Genomic DNA, 20,425 nt, shown 5'->3' with positions numbered 1-20,425 from the left:
AGCTCAAACTTTCCAGAGGGCTCTGAGCACTCAGGTGTAAGAAAATGTGCTGGTGCCACCAGCCACAGCACTTGCGAGTCTTCATGCTGGGCATGGTGTTAGTATTCCATTTCCCAATCATAGAATCACAGAATCAGGCAGGGCTGGAAGGGAGCACAAGGAGCAGCCAGTGCCAACCCCCTGCCATGCCCAGGGACACCCTACCCTAGAGCAGGCTGCACACAGCCTCAGCCAGCCTGGCCTCAAACACCTCCTGCCATGGGGCCTCAACCACCTCCCTGGGCAACCCACTCCAGCCTCTCACCACTCTGCTGCTCAACAACTTCCTCCTCACCTCCAGCCTCACTCTACTCACCTCCACCTTTGCTCCATGACCCCCACTCCTGCCACTCCCTCACACCCTCCAAAGTCCCTCCCCAGCCTTTTTGGAGCCCTCTTCAGATGCTGGAAGGCCACAAGAAGGTCCCCTGGGAGCCTCCTCTGCTCCAGCCTGCACAGCCCCAACTCTTTCAGTCTCAGACCTCACAGAGGGTTGGACTCAATGACCTTGGAGGTTCTTTTCCAGCCAATATGATTCTATGATTCTGTAGGTATTGCAGTTCTGACTGGTCACAGTGTCTCTGTGCTGCAAGTGCTGCTAACTGTAAAATGAGAGGAAGAGGCCTCAGGTAGCACCTGGGGTTGTTTAGGTTGCACATTGGGAACAATTTCTTAACCCAAGGGCTTGTCAAGCCCTGGGAAAGCCTGCCCAGGAAAGCAATGGAGTCAGAATCCATGGAGGGATTGAAAAGCTCTGTAGATGTGGGGGTGAGGGACATGGCTTAGTGGTGGAGTTGGCAGTGCTGGGTTCACACCTGGATTTTGTGATCTGCAAGGACCCTTCCAAGCAAAATGATTCTATGATTCTGTTGCTGATGAAGGAAACTCTGAAACCTAAAGCATCCAAAGGGCATTTAGACCTCTACAGAGCACAGAATCATAGGATCAGGCAGGCTGGAAGAGAGCTCCAAGCTCAGCCAGCCCAACCTAGCACCCAGCCCTGCCCAACCAACCAGACCATGGCACTAAGTGCCACAGCCAGGCTTGGCTGCAACACCTCCAGCCACGGCCACTCCACCACCTCCCTGGGCAGCCCATTCCAGTGCCAATCACTCTCTCTGCCAGCAACTTCCTAACAACATCCAGCCTAGACCTGCCCTGCCACAGCTTCAGACTCTGTCCCCTTCTTCTCTTGCTGCTTGCCTGGCAGCAGAGCCCAACCCCACCTGGCTACAGCCTCCCTGCAGGCAGCTGCAGGCAGCAATGAGCTCTGCCCTGAGCCTCCTCTGCTGCAGGCTGCACCCCCCCAGCTCCCTCAGCCTCTCCTCACAGGGCTGTGCTCCAGGCCCCTCCCCAGCCTTGCTGCCCTGCTCCAAACACCTTCCAGCACCTCAGCAGCTCTCTGCAATTCAGAAGCCCACAGCTGGACACAGCACTGCAGGGGTGGCCTGAGCAGTGCTGAGCACAGGGGCACATGAACCTCCCTTGTCCTGCTGCCCACACTGCTCCTGAGCCAGCCCAGGATGCCATTGGCTCTGCTGCCCACCTGGGCACTGCTGCCTCAGCTTCAGCTCCTCTCTGCCAGCACCCCCAGGGCTCTCTTTGCCTGCCTGCTCTCAGCTACTCTGTCCCCAGCTTGCAGCACTGCTTGGGGTCGAAGGGCCTTGCTGGGCACATTTCAGACTGCATTGCTAAGCCAATGAGATGCTCTTAGTTGCATTATTTCAAGTGCTGGAAAACTGCATTGCAGAGAGTTCAGGTTTGTGAAGCTGGGAGAAAGCAATGGGGAGAGCTTTGTAAAGTTTGGGTTTCAAAAGCAGGGCTTAGTTAGCAGGAGGTAAGGAAAGCTGCAATCCAAGAGCTGCTCCAGCCCTAGAGGGCAGCACAAAGTAATGAATAAAGAGCTCAGCTCGCAGCCAATCTGAAATCATCTCTGCATGGCAAAATACAACAAAGAAGCCCTTTAGCCGTGGGAAGTTTTCCTAGCAGGTCCAGCAGACTGAGCACCACACTCACTGCTGGCAATTCAGGAGCTCCTCTGGATGTTTGGATCCTCTTGGATCTCCCTAGTTCCTGCCTTATGCCATGAAAGTCTTTCAAGGCTTCGAGCAGACCTTGGAGTGGCCTTCCAGGATCTGAAGGGGGCTATAGGAAGGTTGGGGAGGGACTATTGGCAAGGTCGTGTAGTGACAGGAGGAGGAGGAATGGGCTTGGACTGGCAGAGGGGAGATTGAAATTGGATTTTAGGAGGAAGTGGTTTGCAGTGAGGGAGGTGAGAGACTGGCACAGGTTGAGGGTGGTGAGACACTGGCACAGGTTGAGGGTGGTGAGAGACTGGCACAGGTTGAGGGAGGTGAGACACTGGCACAGGTTGAGGGAGGTGAGAGACTGGCACAGGTTGAGGGTGGTGAGACACTGGCACAGGTTGAGGGAGGTGAGACACTGGCACAGGATGAGGGTGGTGAGACGTTGGCACAGGTTGAGGGAGGTGAGACACTGGCACAGGTTGCCCAGGGAGGTTGTGGAGCACAGAATCACCCAATGTGATCTTTGATCACATTGGGTGATTCTGTGCTCCACAACCTCCCTGGAGGTGTTCAAGCCCAGGTTGGATGAGGTCCTGAGCAACCTGTTCTAGTGGGAGCTGTCCCTGCCCATGGCGCAGGGGGGTCTGGAACTGGCTGATCCTTGTGGTCCCTTCCAACCTCAACCATTCTATGACTCTATGAGTCTGATGCATTGTAGCTGCCACAGAACCTGGGTCCTGCCAGCAGTTTGCTGTCTCCTTCTGATGCATGGGATCACTGCAAGGGCTTCTTTCTTTCAGGACAAGTTTCCAGATCCTGAGCTTGAGGGTTTTTTTTTCCCCCCTCCCCTTGTTTTTTTTGCTGTTGGATCACTGCCATGAATCTGAAACCTTCCCTCTTGAAGTGCTGCATCCCTAACGAGGCAGAGACCGATTGAGGTGCAAGGGTAGGAAGCTGCAGCCCTGCCGGAATGTAAGTTGCAGACACAAGCCCCTAAAGTAAACACAGCTCCTCGCAGCACACACGCAGGCAAACAATGGCATGGGCCCTGCTCGGTCACTTATTCCCCCGAGCAAAGCCCAGCCGCGGCCAGATCCCGACAGCTGCTCTGGCGAAAGAATCCCCTGCTTCCCTGCTTCCCTGCTTCCCTGCTTCCCTGCTTCCCTGCTTCCCAGCGCCCGAGCCGGGGCTGCAGGATGTCGCTCGGTAGCTGACTCCGTCCGGAGCACGGCGGCGGCGAGGAGCCAGCAAGAGCCCGGGACGAGCCCGGGGGAAGGCAGGCAGCGCAGTTTAAAGCAGACTCCGTCCCGAATAAGGCTGTTCCGCCCCAAAAAATGCCTTCGCCCTGAAGTTATGGGTGAGCCTCTGGGTGTCCTGGATGGGTGAAGGTGAAGCCGAAGGGCGGCTCGCTCGCTGCCGGCCCGGGGCGGGTTTGGCCAGCTGGATATGCCTGCGCAGGACATGGCCAGCGGAGCCCGGGGGTGCCAGCAGCCCCCAGCCCAGGTAACGCGGGAGGCGCTGACCCCTCCGCCCCTCGGGGCTGCCCTGGCAGCCGAGTCCTGCGCCGAAAGGCAGCAGTAAGACCCTGGCGAGTTTGGGCTGCGCTTATCCTCTCCGGCACGGGAGAAGGTCTCTGTTAACTGTCTCGGCAGCAACGAAAACGACCCCTGGGGGGGATTGGGGAGGTGCTGCTGCCGTTAGCTGCGAGCAACATCCACCAAGTGCTGTCAGGGTTAATACTGTGAGGAGAGGCAGAGGCAAACGTTGTTCTGGAGTGGGAAATGGGCAAGGTGGGACTGAAATGGGACTGTTTCGGGGCTGTCTTGGAGCAAAGCTCTGCTCTCCTCTGCCTCTGCCCTCCCCTCTGCTAAGTGGATGTGCTGACGTGGTTTGGGTACCCTGCTAAAAGATGTGACCCACTTAATAGGACTCCTTAGGGGTGTTGCTCACTGCAGTCACCTCCATTTGCAGCTAGGGTTGGGTGAGTTTGACCTGGAAATCTGTGCCACTGCACGGGGCTCAGAGCTCAGTCCTGCTCTGAGGTAGGCTGGGATTTTTTTCACAGCTGCCAGTGGCAGCAAACTGGCACTGAGCATGGAACTGGAAAGCCTCAGAGCCCTAAAAGCTTCTTTAGGTCAAGTTGCTGCTGCTGCTGCTGCTGCTGCTCCCAGACTGGTTCTGTAAGCTGCGGTTGGAGGGATCAGAGCCAATGCCAGCAGATGGAGTTAGCAGTGATGCTCCCTGGCACCAGGCACCAGTTGATGCTCTCTGGTACCAGGCTCCAGGCAATGGTGGGTCCTAGGGGGGATCAGTGCCAGGAGAAGAGGTCAGCAGTGATGCTCTCTGGCACCAGGCAATGGTGGATACTAGGAGCCTATTGCTCTACACTAGGGGTGTGGGGGGGGGGGGTTAGGATGTGTGCTCTGAGACCTGCCCAGGGGGCAGAGAGAAAGGGACATGGTGCTGTGGCATGCTAGGTGTTGCTGAGGAGGGTCTAATATTGTCCAGGTTAAAAATGAGCAGTAAAGCTCCTCAGCTGGCCAGAAGAAGTGGAAGCCACCTGGCAATGGAATCTCCATGAGCAAGGAGGCTGTGCTGTGGCATGAGGAGTGCTGCCTCTGGATGGAGTCCAGGTGGCCTCGTGTGGAAATAATCCACTCCCTAGTGCTTCAGAAGTTGAGAGCCACCTTAGAAGCACCTTGAGGCACAGCCCTCCTGTCCCAGGGGCTCCAGAGCTGGATGCAGGACTCCAGCTGGGGTCTCAGCAGAGCAGAGCAGAGGGGGAGAATCCCCTCCCTGGCCCTGCTGGCCACACTGCTGCTGCTGCAGCCCAGGCTCTGCTTGGCTTTCTGGGCTGCAAGTGCACACTGCTGGCTGCTGCTGAGCTTCTCCTCCAGCAGCACCCCCAAGTCCCTCTGCTCAGGGCTGCTCTCCAGCCACTCACTGCCCAGCCTGGAGCTGTGCTTGGGATTACCTTGACCCAGTGGATTCACTCTGGGAAGTTACCCTTCCCTCCCCTTCCCAGGGAATTGTGTACTGGGAAGAGGGAAACTGGGGAGGCTGGGAGCACAGCTACTCTATTTTCAGACTGTACATTCCTTCCAGTTCAGGGAAACAAGTAGTGATGGATGATGGTGGTGATAATCTGGGAATCCCAAGGTGAAAGAGCTTGGGAGTTTGTTTCTGGGGCTCAGCAGCAGCATCAGAAGTCTCTTTCCCTTCTCTACAACAAGCCTGAGGACATTCACTCTCCATCCTGCTAATTAACCTTTGCACAACATACTGAAGTCATCCTGTGGAAGAAGGAGCTGCTGATACCTCCAGCTCTAATGGCTCTCTCATCCCTCCTCCCCTCCTCCTTCCCCAGGCTCAGAGGTGTGGACAGCTCCTCTATGGGGGAGAACATCATAGAATCATGGAAGGACCTCCAAGCTCACCCAGCCCAACCTAGCACCCAGCCCTGATCAGGTAGTAGTTTGCTGGCAGTGAGGGAAGTGACAAACAGACTGATGATTGCAAGGCTTTATCAAAGCCTTCAAGTGGAAGCTCTTCTGTTTAGGTCCAGTGATTTAGGCTGAGGAAATCTCCATGGGTATGACCCACAACAGGGTCACCACCCTGATGGGCACCAAGAGTCCCACGTGCTCAGAGATGTCTTCTCTTGTCACACTGCCAGTGCAGTATCAAGGCCCTTTGCTTCTTAAGTGATGAGCCTGACACAATCCAGGGTCTTAGCATGCTCTGAAGCCTCCTAAGTTGTACCTTTCTACAGCAGGAAACAACATACATGTGTAGAGCAGGAAATGGATCTGTTTGGACACTACAAAAGGTGATTTAATGGCTCCTGACGGTAAGCAGCATCTCTGTGGGTGCCATGGGCAGAGGCACTGAGTGCAGCCTCAGCAGTTTGATGCCCACACCAAGCTGTGTGCTGCAGCAGCCAGGCTGGAGGGCAGGATCCATCCAGAGGGAGCTGCACAGGCTGCAGAGGTGGGCACAAGCCAAGCTCAGGAGGTGCAACAAGAGCAAGGGCAAGGTCCTGCAGCTGGGTGGAGGCAATGGCAAGCACCAATGCAGGCTGGGCAGTGCCAGGCTGGAGAGCTTTTTCTGTGCTCTTTTCTGGAGTGCTTTCCAAAGAGTTAAACTCTGGTGAATCCTTCATTTCACACTGATCCATCCCATCTGCTTTTGCACACATTTAAACCCCTGCCCATGCCTGGGATGGATAAAATGGAAAACTGGCATTTGACAAGGAAAAGCTCTCAGTTCATTGTTCAGACTTTGTATTAGCTCAACAGATCTGGACAAGCATGGGAGAGCTCATTGATACTCTGGGATGAATAACAGAACCAGGCAGGTTGGAAGAGAGCTCCAGGCTCAGCCAGCCCAGCCTAGCACCCAGCCCTGCCCAACCAACCAGACCATGGCACTAAGTGCCCCAGCCAGGCTTGGCTGCAACACCTCCAGCCACGGCCACTCCACCACCTCCCTGGGCAGCCCATTCCAATGCCAATCACTCTCTCTGCCAACAACTTCCTAACAACATCCAGCTTGGACCTGCCCTGCCACAGCTTCAGACTCTGGCCCCTTCTTCTCTTGCTGCTTGCCTGGCAGCAGAGCCCAACCCCACCTGGCTACAGCCTCCCTGCAGGCAGCTGCAGGCAGCAATGAGCTCTGCCCTGAGCCTCCTCTGCTGCAGGCTGCACCCCCCCAGCTCCCTCAGCCTCTCCTCACAGGGCTCTGCTCCAGGCCCCTCCCCAGCCTTGCTGCCCTGCTCCAAACACCTTCCAGCACCTCAGCAGCTCTCTGCAATTCAGGAGCCCACAACTGGACACAGCACTGCAAGTGGGGCCTGAGCAGTGCTGAGCACTGGCAGCAGGAAAAGTGTGGCCAGCAGGGCTGGGGAGGTTCTTCTCACTCTTTACTCTTCCCTGCTGAGGCCACACCTGCAATGCTGTGTCCAGTTTTGGGCTCCTCAGTTCAGGAGAGACAGAGACCTGCTGGAGAGAGTCCAGCAGGGAGCCAGGAGGGTGAGTGGGGCACTTGAGCATCTCCCCTTGCAGAGAGCCTGAGAGCCCTGGGGCTGCTTAGCCTGGAGAAGAGAAGGCTGAGAGGAGATCTGAGCAATGTGCACAGAGAGCTGAGGGGTGGGGGTCAGGTGGAGGGGGCCAAGCTGTTGGGTGCTGCACAGCAATCAGCCAAGGAGCAATGGATGCAAACTGGAACAGAGAAGGTTTCAGCTCGACAGGAGGAGAAACTTCTTTGGTGTGAGGGTGGCAGAGCCCTGGAGCAGGCTGCCCAGAGAGGTTGTTCAGCCTCCTGCTCTGCAGCCTTTCAAGGGCTGTCTGGATGCATTCCTGACCTGCACTACATTCTCTGGTCCTGCTCTGGCAGGGAGGTTGGATTCAATGATCTCCAGAGGTCCCTTCCAAGCCCTGACACCCTGTGAGCCTGTCACTTATTGCAGATTTGTCCCCATGGTAGACACTGATCTGGTGGCAGTTTCTGCATGTGTTGACCACTGTGCCACATGTGACATCTAACCTCAGTTATTTTGCCTGCAGAACCATGAGACTGTACATCATCTTCCTCCTGGCAGTGGTGCACAGAGGGACCTCTAACAGCCAACCCTCAGAGGGGATGTCCTGTGAAATGGTAAGGCTGTCTCCCTACTCAACCCCTCCAGGATCTTGGACGAGGTTGGGACCTCCTTGCCACAAGCACTGCACTAATAGTTATGGTGTCTGAGGGTCACAGAATCAGGCAGGACTGGAAGGGAGCACAAGGAGCAGCCAGTGCCAACCCCCTGCCATGCCCAGGGACACCCTACCCTAGAGCAGGCTGCACACAGCCTCAGCCAGCCTGGCCTCAAACACCTCCAGCCATGGGGCCTCAACCACCTCCCTGGGCAACCCAGTCCAGCCTCTCACCACTCTCCTGCTCAACAACTTCCTCCTCACCTCCAGCCTCACTCTCCCCACCTACACCTTTGCTCCATTCCCCCCACTCCTGACACTCCCTCACACCCTCCAAAGTCCCTCCCCAGCTTTTTTTTAGCCCCCTTCAGATGCTGCAAGGCCACAAGAAGGTCCCCTGGGAGAAGGGAACCCCCTCCCAGGGCCAGGCTGTCTGTGGTGGCTTTGCTGGGTTAGTGGCTGCCCAGCAGGCTGCTCTCAGGCTGTGCCCTTGCTGCTGGGGCAGCACATAAAGGGGTAGGGGGGACGGGGGGGAAGGATGAGTATCTCCACATTGTTCTAAGGGGAGCTGGTCAAAAGGAATGTGACCTGGACACAACTCGTTATACAAGGCCTGAGCTTATCCTGTGCTTTGAATAAAGGCTGTGCTGAGCTAAGTGAAGGATCCTCTATGAAACACATCCTCAGCAGCCCTTTGGTAGTAACTAGGAGGCTGAGCTCCTCAGCCCTCACACAGCACTGCTGCCAGGGCAGACATCTGCCACTGCAGTGGGCTGCCCAAGGGGGTGGTGGAGTTCCCATGGCTGGAGGTGTTGCAGCCAAGCCTGGCTGGGGCACTTAGTGCCATGGTCTGGTTGGTTGGGCAGGGCTGGGTGCTAGATTGGGCTGGCTGAGCTTGGAGCTCTCTTCCAGCCTGCCTGATTCTATGATTCTGTGATTCTGTGACTATTGCTGGAGGGCACAGAAGCCACCAAGCCTCTTGCCCCAGGTCTAAATGTTCCCCTTGCATTTCTCCAAGCACTTGGTGCAATATCCTCACTGTTACTCACAGCTGAACTTTCTCCCTTCCTTACCCAAGTGCTTCTGCCTGTAACAAGCAGTTTAAAAATACTCATCCTATTTTTTTTCACCCCCTCCCTCTTCCCTTCCCCTGAAGGTTGAAGCTTGTTCAGCCCAAATCCTCCAGAATGTCCAAAATAGGGAAAACAAAATAAATCCTCTAAGCTGCACACATCTCCCTTCTGGGACTCATTCCATTCCCTGCCCACCCTGCCCTGCTGCTGCACTTCCTGAATTCCAGAGAAATTAAGACCTAGGATATATATATATAAAGATCTTTGGGAAGGTGGCTGGGCAGCTCCAGCTCATGGGCTGCAGAGGGAGGGCTGAGGAAGCCACTGCACACAGGACAGCCTGGGCCCCATGCATCACAGTCACAACAGTCCCAGCACATCCATCCCCTCCTGTTTCCTGATGGGCCACAAGTCAGGCTGGTTGCTGAGAAGCAAACACAGGCTGCTTTGCACCACTCCACTTTAAACTGCTTTCATCAAGGCTACAACCCCAACACTCTTATGTAGGAGGCTGGGATAAATTCAGCCTCAAGCTGCAGCCAGGGAGTGTGATGGTGTAAAGCAGCAACTCAGTGTTGTGAGTGTCCTTAGCAGTGATCTGGAGCAGAGGATTGAGTCCAGCAGCAGTGAGTTTGCAGATGGCACCAAGCTAGGAGCAGCTGTGCAGCTGTTGGAGGGTAGCAGAGCCCTTCAGAGGAACCTGGCCAGGCTGGATGGGTGGGCAGAGGCCAAGGGGATGAGACTGAAGAAGGCCAAGTGCAGGGTTCTACACTTTGGCCACAACAACCCCAAGCAGCACTACAGGCTGGGGCCAGAGTGGCTGAGAGCAGGCAGGCAGAGAGGGCCCTGGGGGTGCTGGGAGAGAGGAGCTGAAGCTGAGGCAGCAGTGCCCAGGTGGGCAGCAGAGCCAATGGCATCCTGGGCTGGCTCAGGAGCAGTGTGGGCAGCAGGACAAGGGAGGTTCTTGTGCCCCTGTGCTCAGCACTGCTCAGGCCACCCCTGGAGTGCTGTGTCCAGTTCTGGGCTCCTCAATACAAGAAAGATGTTGAGGTGCTGGAAGGTGTTTGGAGAAGGGCAACAAAGCTGGGGAGGGGTCTGGAACACAAACCCTATGAGGAGAGGCTGAGGGAGCTGGGGGTGTGCAGCCTGCAGCAGAGGAGGCTCAGAGCAGAGCTCATTGCTGCCTGCAGCTGCCTGCAGGGAGGCTGTAGCCAGGTGGGGTTGGGCTCTGCTGCCAGGCAAGCAGCAAGAGAAGAAGGGGACAGAGTCTGAAGCTGTGGCAGGGCAGGTCTAGGCTGGATGTTGTTAGGAAGTTGCTGGCAGAGAGAGTGATTGGCATTGGAATGGGCTGCCCAGGGAGGTGGTGGAGTGGCCGTGGCTGGAGGTGTTGCAGCCAAGCCTGGCTGGGGCACTTAGTGCCATGGTCTGGTTGGTTGGGCAGGGCTGGGGGCTAGGTTGGGCTGGCTGAGCTTGGAGCTCTCTGCCAGCCTGCTTGGTTCTATGATTCTATGATCCTCTCTAAGCTCCCAGCCTCAGCTCGCTCAGGCTCTCCTCTCTCTCTCAGCATCTTTGTGGCTCTGCACTGGAGTCTCCCAAGCAGTTTCCTGAGGTCCTTCTTGAACTGAGGGGCCCAGAACTGGGAACAATTTTCCAGATGTGGCCTCACCAGGGAGAGTAGAGGGGGGAGGAGAACCTCAAGGTCTTTTCTGAGCTGGTGATTCTGTGATGTTGATCATCTCCCCTCTCTTGGATTGGGTCTCTTTGAAGGAGCAGGATGTAAAAGCAAGCAGAAGGGAAGAGAGTGTCAGGACTAGCTGGTGGAGCCCTTCAGAGTCCTGCTGATTTCACATGACCATTTTTCACCACAGCCTCACTCTTTGGCTTGACACTTTCCCTGTGGTGCCCCCTTTGGAACTGCAAAGGCTCAGAAGTGAAAGCTTTCGTCTCAGATCTTGAGGAAGAAGCATGAGTCAGAAACCTGTGCCTCTCTCTGACTCATCTCTGGTGCTCCTGTCCTTGACCTAGAAGAGGTTTTAGGATGCAAACTGTCCCTACCAGTCTGCTGACATGGGACTGGGCTGCACTGCTCCCTGGCACAGGACAAGCAGCAATGGATGGAAGCTGCAGCACAGGAGGTTCCAGCTCAGCACAAGGGGGAACTTCTTGCCTGGAAGGGTCCCAGAGCCCTGGCACAGGCTGCCCAGAGAGACTGTGGAGTCTCCTTCTCTGGAGCCTTTCCAGGCCTGTCTGGATGTGTTCCTGTGTGATCTGTGCTAGATTGTGTGGTCCTGCTCTGGCAGGGGGTTGGACTGGATGATCTCCATGGGTCCCTTCCAACCCCTGGCATCCTGTGAGCCTGTGAACACTCACCTTGCAGGTAGTGTTAGAGAGAGAGAAGGTCTCCCCTCAGCCTTCTCTTCCCCAGACTAATGATGGTTAAGTCAGAACATGAGCTCAGCAAAAACCTCTTCTCCAGGCTCAGGCTGTCAGCCCATTGGGCTGTGGGGTTGGAGAAGTGGAGACAGAGGCAAACAGATGCTGTTGGCTCTGTCCCACTGAGACCTGCTTCATCTTTTCTCCCTGGTGCTGAAGAGAATGAAATTCAAGCTGCTTGAGCCCGGGGCAGAAAAGATGGTGCAGAAGATGCTAGATAAGGGATGGAGTGAGGAGCAAAAATTGTCAGGGGAAAAGGAGTGGAAGTCTGTGAAATGTGACAGTGGCAGCCAGTGGGAAGCACAGATTTTACCAGTCCCTGTTACCACTGGGAGGGTTCAGTAGGTGCAGGCTAAGGGCCCAGTCCTGCAAGAGAGTTCATGAACTGGCACTGACCTCTTGCCCATCAGCTTCAGTGACAAACACCTGCCTGGTGCCAGTCACTGGCAAAGCTTGGTCTGAAAAAGAGGAGTGAGGGGAGACCTCTCTGGTAGACAGGTACCTGAAAGGAGCTGGTGGAGAGGTTGCTGCTGGTCTCTTCTCACAGTTAATTAGAATCATAGAATCAGGCAGGTGGGAAGAGAGCTCCAAGCTCACCCAGTCCAACCTAGCACCCAGCCCTGCCCAACCAACCAGACCATGGCACTAAGTGCCCCAGCCAGGCTTGGCTTCAACACCTCCAGCCACGGCCACTCTACCACCTCCCTGGGCAGCCCATTCCAATGCCAATCACTCTCTCTGCCAACAACTTCCTAACAACATCCAGCCTAGACCTGCCCTGGCACAGCTTCAGACTCTGTCCCCTTCTTCTCTTGCTGCTTGCCTGGCAGCAGAGCCCAACCCCACCTGGCTACAGCCTCCCTGCAGGCAGCTGCAGGCAGCAATCAGCTCTGCCCTGAGCCTCCTCTGCTGCAGGCTGCACCCCCCCAGCTCCCTCAGCCTCTCCTCCTGGGATGTTCTATTCCCTTAATCATTTGAGTAGCCCTGGGTGACTCCCAGCGTGGGAAGAGCTCTGGCCCCTGCCTCAGGCTCCGATGCTGCTGCTTTGCTGCTCTCAATGTTGGAGTCCCTTCCAGTTCTCCCTCTCCTGCAAACCCAGCAAGGAGAAGTCTCCTGCTCTGGTGTTTGGGCCTGAACAGATTGGAGCTCAAAGTGACCAATTCTGCAATGACCTCGAGAGAAAGGAACAACGCCAGGGAGAAGCCTCAGAATCCTCCTGCCTTTTGGTTTCGTTCATTTTCCTTCTCTCTTTTTCTTTTCTTTCTTTTTTCATTTTTTTCCTTTTATTTTTCTTTTCTTCCTCTCTTTCTACTTTCTCCTCTTATTTTTAGTTTTTCTTATTTTCCTTCTTTGTTTTCTTCTTGATTGTTTTCCACATTTTTTTCCTTCTTTCATTTTGTCATTTTTCCTTTTCCTTCTTTTTCATTTTTCTTTTTCTTTATTTTCCTTCTTTTTCTGTTGTTTCTTTTATTATTCTTTTTCCTTGTTTTCCTCATTTTTTCCTTTTATTTTTTCTGTGTTCCTTTTTTTCTTTTGTTTCTTTTTCCATTTTTTCTGTTTCTTTTTTTCCTTTTTTCTTTATTTCTTTTTTCTTACTTCTTTTTTTTTTCTCTTTCCTTGCTTATTTTTCTTTTTCCTTGTCTCCTTATTTCTGTTTTTCCTTTTAGTTTTCTTTTTTATTTTCTTTTTCTGTATTTTCCTTGTTTTTTCTTTTCTCCCCTTGTTTTCCCTGTTTTTTCTTTTCTTTTTATTTTTCCTTTTCTTTCTTTTTTTCTTTTTTCTCTTTCTTTGTTTATTTTTCTTTTTCCTTGTTTTTCTTATTTCTATTTTTCCTTTTATTTTTCTTTTCCCTTTTATTTTTCTGTATTTTACTTGTTTCGTTTTTCCCTTGTTTGCCCTGTTTTATTTTCTTTTCTTTTTCCTTGTTTCCCTTATTTTTATTTTTCCTTTTGTTTTTCATTTTTACTTTTTCCTTATTTTGATTTTTCCTTTTATTTTTCTGTATTTTCCTTGATATTTTATTTTTTCTTTTTCTGTTTCCCCTGTTTTTATCTTTCTTTTCTTTTTATTTTTTCTTATTTACCTTATTTTCCTTCTTCCTTTTAGTATTCTTTTTCCTGCTTTCCTTCTTTTTTATCTGTTTTATTTTTTCTTTTCCATTTTCTGTTTTCTTTTCATTTTTTCCTCTTTTCCTTATTTTTATTTTCCTTTTATTTTTATTTTTCTGTTTTCCTTGTTTTTATTTTTCCTTTTTTATCTTTTTTCTATTTTTCTTTTTTTCCTTTTTTCCTTTTCCATTTTCCCCTTTTTAAATTTTTTTCCCTTATTTTTAATTTTTCACTTTGATTTTTATTATTTTCCTTATTTTTCTTTCTCTTTTATTTTCCATTTCCCTGTTTTCCTTGTTTGTCTTTTTCTTTTATTTTGTCATTTTTTCCCGTTTTTTTTTCTTATTTTCTTTATTTTGCTTTTCCTTTTATTTTTATTTTTCTGTGTTTTCCTTCTTTTTCTTTTCTCTTCTTTCCTTCTTTCCCCTCTTTTTTCTTTTTCCTTTTATTTTTTTTCTGTTTTCCTTATTTTCCTTTTTAATTTTTTCCTTATTTTCCTTTTTTCCACTTTTATTTTTATTTTTCTGCATTTCCCTTCTTTTTCTATTTCTTTTGTTTTTATTTTTCCTTCTTTTTCTTTCTTCTTTTCCCTTTTTTCTCTCTTTTTTCTTTTATTTTTATTTTTTCTTATTTTCCTTTTTTTCTTTTCCTTTTATTTTTCTTTTTCTGCATTTTCCTTCTTCTTCTTTTCTCTTTTGTTCTTTTCCCTTGTTTTCCCTGGTTTTATTTTCCTTTTATTTTTCATTTTTCCTGTTTTCCTTATTTTTCTTTTATTTTTCCATCTTTTCCTTCTTTTTTTTCTTTCTTTTCCCTTTTTTCTCTCTTTTTTCTCTTTTTTCTTATTTTCCTTTTTTTCTTTTCCTTTTATTTTTCTTTTTCTGCATTTTCCTTCTTCTTCTTTTCTCTTTTTTTCTTTTTCCTTGTTTTCCCTGTTTTTTTTCCCTTTATTTTTCATTTTTCTTCTTTTAATTATTATCCTTTTTCCTTTTATCTTTCTCTCAGTTCTCTTCTTTTTCCCCCTTTCATTTTCCATTTTCTTGTTTCATTTTCCCCCCTACATGTCTGTACTCTAGGTGAGATCTGAGTGCCTTGGAGTGACCGAAAAGCGAGGAGCTCAAGGTTTAGCAGGACACACAGTTGGGATCTTTGGGGAAGATGTATCCTGGGAAGGGCTGTGGAGCAGCCTGTGTATATCCAGAGGCTGGATGAGCTCTCTCACTGCTCTGGCACATTTTTGTGAGGTCTCCAGGGCTCACATGATTCCAGAGAGGCTCACAGAGCTCTGCCTGCTGCCCAGCAGCCCTTAAACAGCCCTGCCACTTCACTCATCTCAAGGTCCACATGGAACAGATGCCTGCCTGTCATTTTTCTTCTTCCCTTTTAATGTTTCCTTAATGCCTGAGAAGCTTTGCCTCATGCAATCTGCATTCTGCTCCCCCACAGCAATTGGACTGGAGGAGCTCTGGAGGTGCCTTCCAACCTCTCTCATTCTGTGCTCCTGTGAGGAAATGGTGTTTGGCTGCAACTGAAAGTGGGCAAAGCTCCTTCACTTAGGACTATTAAAGCAAGCCTAGGAGAAAGGCACACAAAAGAGAACACCTGGCAGGTGCCCACATGCAGCTAAAGCTCTGTGGTGCTGTAGAGAGCTTAGGTGAGCTATGAGGAAACATTTCCTCCCTGGGAGGGTAATCAAGCCCTGGAAACAGCTGCCCAGGGAGGTGATGCAGTCAGCATCTCTGGAGGCATTAAAAAACCCACATGTAGATGTGGTTTAGCGGTGAGCTGATGGATTTGGTTGTTGGTTGGACTTTAAAGCCTCTTCCAACCAAAAGGATTCCATGGGTCCCAGTCAGAAATGCCTTTAAAATGAAGGAAGTGCTGCCAGCTGCAAAGGCGCATTAGGACCTTTAAGGTCCCTTCCAAGCCAAACCACTCTGTGGTCCTCACTGCTGTCCTTGCTGCCTGAATGCCCAGAGAAAGTGGTGCTATCAGTGCTTCAGAAGGAGCTGCCTGGGTGCTCAGTGTGGTTTTCTCTATGCTTCATGCAAGGATGTTTTCCATTTGCCACTTGACAAATCCCTTTGCTGTCTTGTCCTGGCAGGCAACCTCACAGGCGTGGTGCCACAACAAAGACCTCCACCACATTCCTGCTGAGCTCCATCCCAATGTAAACAAAATAGATCTGTCTGGGAACCTGATTCAAAGCATCCCTGAAATGCCACTCTCACTTTACACCTCCCTCCAGTGCCTGGATTTGAGCTCTAACCAGATCAGCTTCATCACGCCCGGAGTCTTCGCGCACATGACGAGTTTGCTGGAGATTAATTTAGCCAACAATCACTTGTATGAGCTTGCTCAGAACGGGACAGAGGGCGTGGGGCTTCTACCCAGGGTGGAAGTGCTGGACTTGTCCCACAACAGTCTGTACAATGGGATGGCTGAGTACTTCATCAAGCAAGCCCCAGCACTGCGCTACCTCTCCTTGGCGGACAACAGCATCATAGTGATATCACACAGGACCTTTCAGGGATCTCCCAGCCTTGTGGAGATAGACCTTCAGAGTAATATCATCATGGAAATAGAAGAAGGTGCTTTTGAGTCTCTAGTCAACCTTTCCAAACTTAATCTCTCCATGAACTCAATCACTTGCATCTCTAACTTCAACCTCAGGCAGCTGGAGATACTTGACCTTAGCAGGAATAGCATTGAGACCTTCCACGCTGCCATATCAGACGAGGAGTACAGCTTGAGGTGTTTGGATCTGAGTGAAAACAAGCTGCTTCACTTCCCAGCCTTCCCCCAGGCAAATAAACTGGTAACTCTGAATTTATCAAAGAACTTAATCCAGCTCAGCTCTGAATCCTCTCACACCAAAGTGGACTACATGGAAAATGAATGGCTGGATGCTTCCTTTCTCGTGCTTGACCAGAAGCAAAGCAGAAACAAAAGCTCCCTTTATTTGTCCCACCTTGTGTACCTAGACTTAAGTTATAATGAAATCAAATCCATCCCAGATGACTTCTTTGAGTCTATGTTGTCCCTTCACACCCTTAACCTCAGTAAAAACTGCCTGCAGGCCTTCGAAGTGACCTACGACAGCGCCTTGGTCTCCCTGGCTGTCCTCGACCTGAGCTACAACGCCCTGCAGAACCTTCTCCTAGATGCTGGCACACTGTCAAACCTGAAGGAGCTCTATGTTCAAAACAACCACCTGCAGGCCCTGCAGTTTGATACCTTCTCGAGCCTGCCTAGCCTCAGACTGCTTCACCTCCAGAGCAATAACATCAGCCTGTGCAGCATGTACTCAGGGTTAGCTAAGCAAAGGCTGGCTGGCGAGCAAAGCGGCTGCGTGTCCTTCGTCGACTCCTCTGCTCTCCAGCGCTTGTACCTGGCTGACAACATGCTGAGCATCCTGCCAGCATACACTTTCTACAAGACCTCCTTGATCCTCTTGGATCTCTCCATGAACCCTGGACTGAAGATAGAAGTTAAAGCATTATCAGGACTGGAAAAGTCTTTGGAACATTTGTATTTACACGGCAACAGCCTGGTGGATTTAACCATTGACTTTCCTTGTTTCGCTCACCTGAAGCATCTAAACCTCTCTGCCAATCAGCTCAGCTGGTTGCCCAAGTGGGGCAGCGACTCTCCACTGGAAGTGCTGGACCTGAGGAACAACAGGTTCAGCACCTTGCAGGACAGCAACATTTTAGCATTAGAAAACTCCCTTAAAAGCTTGTATCTGACTGGGAACCCACTCGACTGCTGCGGGAACCTCTGGCTCTCCTCCTTGATCCGCAACAAGAACGTCCAGATCCCCAACGTGGAGCAGTTAACGTGCCAGCACACTCAGGACTTTGGGTACCAGCAGGAGCTGCACATGGAGAACGTTAGGCCAGAAGACTGTGAAAAAGAGGACTTGAAGAAAATCAACTTCCTCATTATATTAACTTTTGTCTTGGTTTTATCTGCTGTCCTCATCGGCCTTGGTTCATTCTGCTGCTGCCGCAGGCAGAGCTTCAGCCACCAGTTTAAAGCATAGGACCAGAAAATGCCTTGAAACAAACAAACAGAGTTAAAAAAACAAATAATAAATAAAAGAAGAAATCAGGTGCTACACTACCAGGGTGTAGGAATGAAGGGCAAAATTCTCACCTTTGAGCTTTAACTGTGGAGTCCCAGACGGTTTCAAAGCGCCCTTCAAGTGCTGGTGGCACCCAGACAGGAGGGTTTGTTGTGCCTTGCACTTCGTTCCCAAGCAGATCTGCTTTGAAACTTGGGGGGAGAAGAGGCCACTCTAAAGCCCTGGTGTTATTTTGAGGGAATGTGCAATTTAAACCAGACCAAAACAAACAAACCAAAATGCCCCAAGCTGAGAATTTCCATTAAGCTCAGGTTGTAGCCAGGTGGAGTTGGGCTCTTCTCCCAGGCAACCAGCAACAGAACAAGTGCTGGGCACAGTCCTGCTCAATGTCTTCAGTGATGATCTGGAGCAGGGGATTGAGTCCAGCAGCAGTCAGTTTGCAGATGACACCAAGCTAGGAGCAGCTGTGGAGCTGTTGGAGGGTAACAGAGCCCTGCAGAGGGACCTGGCCAGGCTGCATGGGTGGGCAGAGGCCAAGGGGATGAGACTGAAGAAGGCCAAGGGCAGGGTTCTGCACTTTGGCCACAACAACCCCAAGCAGCACTGCAGGCTGGGGCCAGAGTGGCTGAGAGCAGCCAGGCAGAGAGGGCCCTGGGGGTGCTGGCAGAGAGGAGCTGAAGAGGAGGCAGCAGTGCCCAGGTGGGCAGCAGAGCCAATGGCATCCTGGGCTGGCTCAGGAGCAGTGTGGGCAGCAGGACAAGGGAGGTTCTTGTGCCCCTGTGCTCAGCACTGCTCAGGCCACCCCTGGAGTGCTGTGTCCAGCTGTGGACTGCTCAATTCCAGAGAGCTGCTGAGGTGCTGGAAGGTGTTTGGAGCAGGGCAGCAAGGCTGGGGAGGGGCCTGGAGCACAGCCCTGTGAGGAGAGGCTGAGGGAGCTGGGGGTGTGCAGCCTGCAGCAGAGGAGGCTCAGGGCAGAGCTGATTGCTGCCTGCAGCTGCCTGCAGGGAGGCTGTAGCCAGGTGGGGTTGGGCTCTGCTGCCAGGCAAGCAGCAAGAGAAGAAGGGGACAGAGTCTGAAGCTGTGTCAGGGCAGGTCTAGGCTGGATGTTGTTAGGAAGTTGCTGGCAGAGAGAGTGATTGGCATTGGAATGGGCTGCCCAGGGAGGTGGTGGAGTGGCTGTGGCTGGAGGTGTTGCAGCCAAGCCTGGCTGGGGCACTTAGTGCCATGGTCTGGTTGGTTGGGCAGGGCTGGGTGCTAGGCTGGGCTGGTTGAGATCTTCCAACCTGGTTTTTCCTATGATTCTATGATGTCACCTTCAGACAAAGGCTTTATGTAAATGGAACATTCTAAGTGCATCACTTTTCCATGCCAGCCATTGGAGGCATCAGCTGAGCAGGAAATCCCTTCTCAAAGCCCTGGCATGTTTTGGTTTGGTCTGGCTTTGCCTTTTCCTAAGCTTCTTCAACTAAAATCATACAAACCAAGGGCAGGGCTGGCCCAAATATAACGTTCCCCTCCTTCAAGCTGGCTGCAAATCTCTCCTGGATTACAAACCAAGACGAATTTAGCTTAAAAGGGGGAATTAGAGTTTGTGTTTGTTGTTAGGAGCCTTTTTGGGTCCCTCCTTTTGCTTGCAACGTGTTGCTCCAGCCACCGGGGCAGGACGTGAGAGGTAGATGAGATCCATTATCCCTGACACTTCATTGCCATGAGGTATGTAAGAGAAACATCTCAGGCTTTAACAGCTGCACTCTACAGTACCCAGGTCTGCTCAGAGGGTCACCAGCTCCACAGTCCAGCTCCAAGAGGAGAAATTTGCCCCTCACGTGCAATACATACTTAACCTGGGTTTAATGTGAAGAAATTCATCTCTGGGGGGGAGGCTTTTTGGAAGAGAGAAGAGAAAAAAGAACCAGACAAAGCTCTCTCTGAGAATGAATTTCAACCAGCCAACATTGGACTGAAATGCTCAGGGGGGACTTTGGGGGTGGTGGGGGTATTTCTAAGGAATATTGCTGGGAAGTCACTGTGTAGAGCTGCCTTCTGATGCAAAAGGATGAGAGGTCATAGGAGAGAGACAGCAGAAAGTGTCTGTCTTGAGAGGTCATAGGAGATAGAGACAGCAGAAAGTGTCTGTCTTGAGAGGGCATAGGAGATAGAGACAGCAGAAAGTGTCTGTCTTGAGAGGTCATAGGAGATGGACAGCAGAAAGTGTCTGTCTTGAGAGGTCACAGGAGATGGACAGCTGAAAGTGTCTGTCTTGAGAGGTCATAGGAAATGGACAGCTGAAAGTGTCTGTCTTGAGAGGTCATAGGAGAGAGACAGCAGAAAGTGTCTGTCTTGAGAGGTCATAGGAGATAGAGACAGCAGAAAGTGTCTGTCTTGAGAGGTCATAGGAGATAGAGACAGCAGAAAGTGTCTGTCTTGAGAGGTCATAGGAGATAGAGACAGCAGAAAGTGTCTGTCTTGAGAGGGCATAGGAGATAGAGACAGCAGAAAGTGTCTGTCTTGAGAGGTCATAGGAGATGGACAGCAGAAAGTGTCTGTCTTGAGAGGTCACAGGAGATGGACAGCTGAAAGTGTCTGTCTTGAGAGGTCATAGGAAATGGACAGCTGAAAGTGTCTGTCTTGAGAGGTCATAGGAGAGAGACAGCAGAAAGTGTCTGTCTTGAGAGGTCATAGGAGATAGAGACAGCAGAAAGTGTCTGTCTTGAGAGGTCATAGGAGATAGAGACAGCAGAAAGTGTCTGTCTTGAGAGGGCATAGGAGATAGACAGCAGAAAGTGTCTGTCTTGAGAGGTCACAGGAGAGAGACAGCAGAAAGTGTCTGTCTTGAGAGGGCACAGGAGATAGAGACAGCAGAAAGTGTCTGTCTGGAGAGGTCACAGGAGATAGAGACAGCAGAAAGTGTCTGTCTTGAGAGGTTATAGGAGACAGAGACAGCAGAAAGTGTCTGTCTTGAGAG

The 20,425-nt window shown here is 51.2% G+C and overlaps 1 protein-coding gene across 1 annotated transcript; it reads left to right on the top strand.

Annotated features, from left to right (window-relative positions):
* The first annotated feature begins 3,484 nt into the window (after positions 1-3,484).
* LRRC32 (leucine rich repeat containing 32) lies at positions 3,485-17,442 on the top strand. The gene is made up of 3 exons (XM_064140182.1): positions 3,485-3,569; positions 7,631-7,721; positions 15,478-17,442. The coding sequence occupies exons 2-3, from the start codon at positions 7,635-7,637 to the stop codon at positions 17,416-17,418; spliced, it is 2,028 nt and encodes a 675-aa protein (XP_063996252.1). The 5' UTR covers positions 3,485-3,569; positions 7,631-7,634; the 3' UTR covers positions 17,419-17,442.
* Positions 17,443-20,425: the final 2,983 nt, after the last annotated feature.

Source organism: Pogoniulus pusillus, chromosome 3 (genome assembly GCF_015220805.1).
Source record: "Pogoniulus pusillus isolate bPogPus1 chromosome 3, bPogPus1.pri, whole genome shotgun sequence".
In the NCBI taxonomy this organism is placed as follows: Eukaryota; Metazoa; Chordata; class Aves; order Piciformes; family Lybiidae; genus Pogoniulus; species Pogoniulus pusillus.
Note: the sequence above shows the minus strand (reverse complement) of the source record. Positions and strands in the feature narration are given on the sequence as shown.